The sequence below is a fragment of the Hyperolius riggenbachi genome, chromosome 5 (genome assembly GCF_040937935.1).
Source record: "Hyperolius riggenbachi isolate aHypRig1 chromosome 5, aHypRig1.pri, whole genome shotgun sequence".
Lineage (NCBI taxonomy): Eukaryota > Metazoa > Chordata > Amphibia > Anura > Hyperoliidae > Hyperolius > Hyperolius riggenbachi.
The window spans coordinates 403114328-403120327 of NC_090650.1; the positions used below are offsets into that span (position 1 = coordinate 403114328).

At 47.2% G+C, this 6000-nt stretch overlaps 1 protein-coding gene across 4 annotated transcripts in view; it reads right to left on the minus strand.

The window, feature by feature from the left end:
• The window catches only part of SYBU (syntabulin), a 60812-nt gene that overhangs the window by 43963 nt on the left and 10849 nt on the right, over positions 1-6000 (minus strand). For all 4 annotated transcript variants that reach the window (XM_068237927.1, XM_068237928.1, XM_068237929.1 and 1 more), the window contains exon 3: positions 597-777. In XM_068237927.1, the coding sequence (XP_068094028.1) occupies positions 597-777 (181 nt within the window). The remainder of the gene's footprint in view (positions 1-596; positions 778-6000) is intronic.

Sequence of the window (6000 nt, forward strand, 5' to 3'; positions counted from 1 at the left end):
ATTCATAAAAATGTATCCAGTTGCGGTAGCAGTGCGGAGATTCCCTGAACTAGGCTGGCGGTATGCAGGCGGTAGGCTTGCGGAGACACGGAAGCTGCCGAGTTGATACATTTCTCCGTGTTCCGCTCTGCTGCAGCTGCCTGGGAGGTCTCTGTGTCTCCATTCACTTACATTGGTATCGCCACATCAGAGGGAGCGGTACTTCCCGACCTCACACCGGCGCTTGCGGGGATCTTTATGAATTAACATTTTGCTACATTTTCTACAATAATCACCGCACAAGGCGGTGATTTATCGCTGTGCTCGGTAAAGTCAGCTTTTGATGCGGAAAGAGCCTTTATGAATGCAGAATTTGCTAAGTGTTCGGTAAAGTCAGCTGTTTTAAGCATTTCCGCATGCGGAAATGCTTTATGGATGATAGCCAAGGGAGGGTAAAAGTGAAAGTGGCAGGGGAAGGGAAAGGGTGGAGAGAACAAAACAGAGAGGGGAAGGGAGACAGACAAGGGGGTAACTGGAAGGGAAGACAATGGCTGGTGGAAGGAAGATAGAGGCTCAAATAGGAGGGGGGCGGGAGAGAGGCAAGAGGAGGACGTTACCTGAGCAGAAGCTGTTGCTGCTGATGGTCCTGTTAGAGCGGCTGGAGGTCAGGTTGAAGTCTCGGCTCTCCTCCTCAGAGAATGGGGACTCAGAGGATGGAGAGACTTTCTGCTTTGGCAAGTATGGGCGCAGGACCAGGCGTGGAATCCGGCTGCGGGCGATCTCCTTTTCATGCATTTTCTGTTTAGAAGAGAGGAATTGTGGCAGATTATCATCTCATGTAACATGCTGCAGTCACAGGTCTGGCGCACACACACAGACATTTTCACACACTGTTTCTATAGCAACCCCTTTAGGAAAACGTTCATAACGCAATAACAAAATCAGACCCAGGAAAATGAAGACATGTTCAATTCAGAGTGAAATCGCTCCATTACAGCAGCTTTACCGATGTTCTGAGGGGGATTTCACTGGAAACAGCAAAACACTGAACATTCCCGGCAGACAGAGCGATAGCCAACACCCCCCAATGGGAATTCGGGATTAGGCCCTCATCCTGCAGCCAATGGGAATTCGGGATTAGGCCCTCATCCTGCAGCCAATGGGAATTCAGGTATAGGCCCTCATCCTGCAGCCAATGGGAATTCAGGTATAGGCCCTCATCCTGCAGCCAATGGGAATTCAGGTATAGGCCCTCATCCTGCAGCCAATGGGAATTCAGGTATAGGCCCTCATCCTGCAGCCAATGGGAATTCAGGTATAGGCCCTCATCCTGCAGCCAATGGGAATTCAGGTATAGGCCCTCATCCTGCAGCCAATGGGAATTCAGGTATAGGCCCTCATCCTGCAGCCAATGGGAATTCAGGTATAGGCCCTCATCCTGCAGCCAATGGGAATTCAGGTATAGGCCCTCATCCTGCAGCCAATGGGAATTCAGGTATAGGCCCTCATCCTGCAGCCAATGGGAATTCAGGTATAGGCCTCATTCTGCAGCCAATGGGAATTCAGGTATAGGCCTCATTCTGCAGCCAATGGGAATTCAGGTATAGGCCTCATTCTGCAGCCAATGGGAAGTCAGGTATAGGCCTGATCCTGCAGCCAATGGGAAGTCAGGTATAGGCCTGATCCTCAACCTTATCTTAATCAGCCAAGAAACAATGAGAGACAGCTTAATTGCTTCAAAAAACAGGAAAGTTGGTGTCAATGAGCTCAGAGAAGCTCTTTTGTATAGATAACTGCATTTTTTTATAACGCTTCCTGTACTGGAAAACAATAAGAGATGTTTTTTCTTAGATACTATTTCTTAGCTGTACTATACATACAATTATCTAATAAGTTTATTTTTGCTTCAACAGCATAGCACCAATAAAGGACTAGTTCAGTGGTTGAAGGAAGCCCCCCCAACTTGCTCCTTTGATGCAGGGGTCCCAGTGCAGTCCCACTGTCAGCTCCAAAAGATCTGTGACTGGAGCTCTAGTTGTGCCCTACTGCATACTAACGCTCACACTACCAGCAGAAGAGTTCTGTGCATGTGGAACATTCTTTTGAGAAATCCACATGTGCAGATCGCTTCTGGAAGCACGATCATGAAGTAGGCGCCACTGGAGCTTCAGTCAGAGGTTTCTGAGCTGACAGCAGGACAACAAGGTGACAAAGTGGATACTGAGGGACGCAACACTGTGGGGGGCTGGAAGAAGCTCCGGGTAAGTAAAAATCTATTTTTTGTGCTACCTCAGGTGTGCTTTAAAATGATAATTGTATTTACAGTCCTAAATAGTATTTGTGCGTGTTCTAACACATGCGGGTTTTTTTTTACAGTAGCCAGTTATTTCAATGAGAAAAACATGTACCTCTTGAAAAACGCAGGACACCATAGAGTCATATGTGTTTTCACATCTGTTTTTGAACTGCGGCAAACCGCTGAAGATTTTGACCTCTGCCTAAGGCCCCGTTCACACTGCACGCGTTTCCAGCCGCGTTTTGGAAACGCGTGCAGGTGGCCGACATCAGACATTGCATAGAGTGCAATGTCTGATGTTCACACTGCATGCGTTCCGGACCTGTGCGGTCCGGGAACGCATGCTGCATGCATTTTTTGTAAAACGCATGGCTGTCCCATTCACTTTTCAGTGATGGGATCAGCCACGCAACGCGCACAAACGCGGATGGCGTGCGTTCGTACGCGTTGCGGTCCGCACGCATGGCCATCCACGTTTGTGATGTGAACGGGGCCTAAAAACACAACCCAGCACTGCAAGAGACACCATTCCATCCACTGACAACCCAGCACTGCAAGAGAGACATACATCCACTGACAACCCAGCACTGCAAGAGACACCATTCCATCCACTGACAACACAGTACTGCAAGAGACACCATTCCATCCACTGACAACCCAGTACTGCAAGAGACACCATTGCATCCACTGACAACCCAGTACTGCAAGAGACACCATTGCATCCACTGACAACCCAGTACTGCAAGAGACACCATTGCATCCACTGACAACCCAGTACTGCAAGAGACACCATTGCATCCACTGACAACCCAGCACTGCAAGAGACACCATTGCATCCACTGACAACCCAGCACTGCAAGAGACACCATTGCATCCACTGACAACCCAGCACTGCAAGAGACACCATTGCATCCACTGACAACCCAGCACTGCAAGAGAGACCATTGCATCCACTGACAACCCAGCACTGCAAGAGAGACCATTGCATCCACTGACAACCCAGCACTGCAAGAGAGACATCCATCCACTGACAACCCAGCACTGCAAGAGACACCATTGCATCCACTGACAACACAGTACTGCAAGAGACACCATTGCATCCACTGACAACCCAGTACTGCAAGAGACACCATTGCATCCACTGACAACCCAGCACTGCAAGAGACACCATTGCATCCACTGACAACCCAGCACTGCAAGAGACACCATTGCATCCACTGACAACCCAGCACTGCAAGAGACACCATTCCATCCACTGACAACCCAGTACTGCAAGAGAGACCATTGCATCCACTGACAACCCAGCACTGCAAGAGAGACCATTGCATCCACTGACAACCCTGCACTGCAAGAGAGACCATTGCATCCACTGACAACCCTGCACTGCAAGAGAGACCATTGCATCCACTGACAACCCTGCACTGCAAGAGAGACCATTGCATCCACTGACAACCCTGCACTGCAAGAGAGACCATTGCATCCACTGACAACCCTGCACTGCAAGAGAGACCATTGCATCCACTGACAACCCTGCACTGCAAGAGACCATTGCATCCACTGACAACCCAGCACTGCAAGAGACACCATTCCATCCACTGACAACCCAATACTGCAAGAGACCATTCCATCCACTGACAACCCAGCACTGCAAGAGACACCATTCCATCCACTGACAACCCAATACTGCAAGAGACACCATTCCATCCACTGACAACCCAATACTGCAAGAGACCATTCCATCCACTGACAACCCAGCACTGCAAGAGACACCATTCCATCCACTGACAACCCAGCACTGCAAGAGACACCATTCCATCCACTGACAACCCAGCACTGCAAGAGACACCATTCCATCCACTGACAACCCAGCACTGCAAGAGACACCATTCCATCCACTGACAACCCAATACTGCAAGAGACATTCCATCCACTGACAACCAAGCACTGCAAGAAACCTCATTGTATCCACTGACAACCCAGCACCGGCAAAAGACACCATTCCATCCACTGACAACCCAGCACTGCAAGAGACACCATTCCAGCCACTGGACTTTGCTGGTTATAGTTGTCATGTTTCTCAGACAGCCTGGAAGGGGACAGGGTAGGTGGTCTGAGGCAACCACCACAGCTTGGAAGGATTGCATGGCAGCAAGTCCCAGTTCCTCTGAAATCAGGTAATGTCCCACTGACCATGTCTAGAACTAATAATAGATCTAATAAGGAGGAGAAGAAGGAGTGCCTACTGCCCATAGCTGTGGATGTGTGAGGCCTCCCAGGAAACCATTGTCACTGAACAACCTTCCTATAAAAAAAAAAATTAAAAAAAAAAAAATAAAAAAAAAAAAAATCTCCCATCCTCCTGAATGAAGTGGAATAGCTTAAAGGAGTACTATCGATTGAAACGACTTTTTTTTTTTTAATACTCTATATTAGTGTACACATTACCACTAGTGCTAGGGGCACTTCATTTATTCACCCAGGTCTCTCTCTCACTATCCCTGCTTAAAAATTCATTTCTCACACAGCTCATAGTAGTTTGGGTCACCCTGAGCTGCTTGGTTACTCTGTCACACAGCTCAGAGAATCAGAATCATTTTTATTTCGCCAAATACAGCGAGAGCTATACTCGGAATTGATCATGGTTCACATGGCTTAGACATAGTAAAAAGGGACAAGATGCACACATAAACAATTTAGAACTACAGTGATGGTATAAATCTGTTCAACACAAGTGATAGTCCTGGGTCAGCAGTCAGTGCTTTACTAAGTGCTCACAAATATATGTCACTGTGTCACTCCCAGCATGCAGCAGACATGAGGAGAAATAGGCTGATCTGAGGTGGTAACAGGTAACTAAATGAGCTGTAATATTGCTGGAATATAACAAGCTATAACACTAGTATGTGTTTACACTCAGACTGGCTGCCTGCTTGAGGCGATTCACTCCAGGCTGCATCCACTTTACAAGCTGCTGAGAGGGGCAGACCACTGTCTACAATTAGCATTATTAGTATCTTTATCAGTAAAGAGAAGCAAAGATAATAAACACACATTGCTAGAATCTTTAACCCCTTACCACGATATCAACAAGATTCTTTCAGCAAGGTGATAATTAAACTATAAACTGAGGAGTTGATAGCATCTCCCCTTTGCAGAGACATGGTCTAGCCCTCTGGGAGCCCTCAGTATTAGATACATAAAAACTGACGGAGGATTTTACAGCTGAGAGGAACAGCTGTGTGAGGAATCAAATGGCTCCTAGTACTTGCCCTAATGTGTGCTACAACATACAGCATTTAAAAATAAATGCATACATCGATAGTATTCCTTTAAATATTTTAAGAACCTTTAAGTCAATCCTGAGATGTAACACAAGACTGGTGGGAACTTGAGACGTGGCAAAAGAAAATATATCACCAATGCCTCTTACAATGCTAAAGAGAAAAGCTGCACCCTAAAGTGGACCTCTACTGTATATAGAACAGCAGACAATCACTGAAAATCAATCCAACACGCACTTTTATGCAGTGTTAGACATTGGGAGATCATTAATTTATTAGCATAGCTTCCACATCTGCATGATTTGTACAGTAGGAGACACCTCTGCTCATCTCTATAAAATGCTGGAACAGCCTCCACCCCCCCACTGTGCAGACACAAGACCCCAGCGCTGCCAGGCAGCGCAGTCCCATCATCTCCTGTGATCAGTGACTGTAATAACTGTC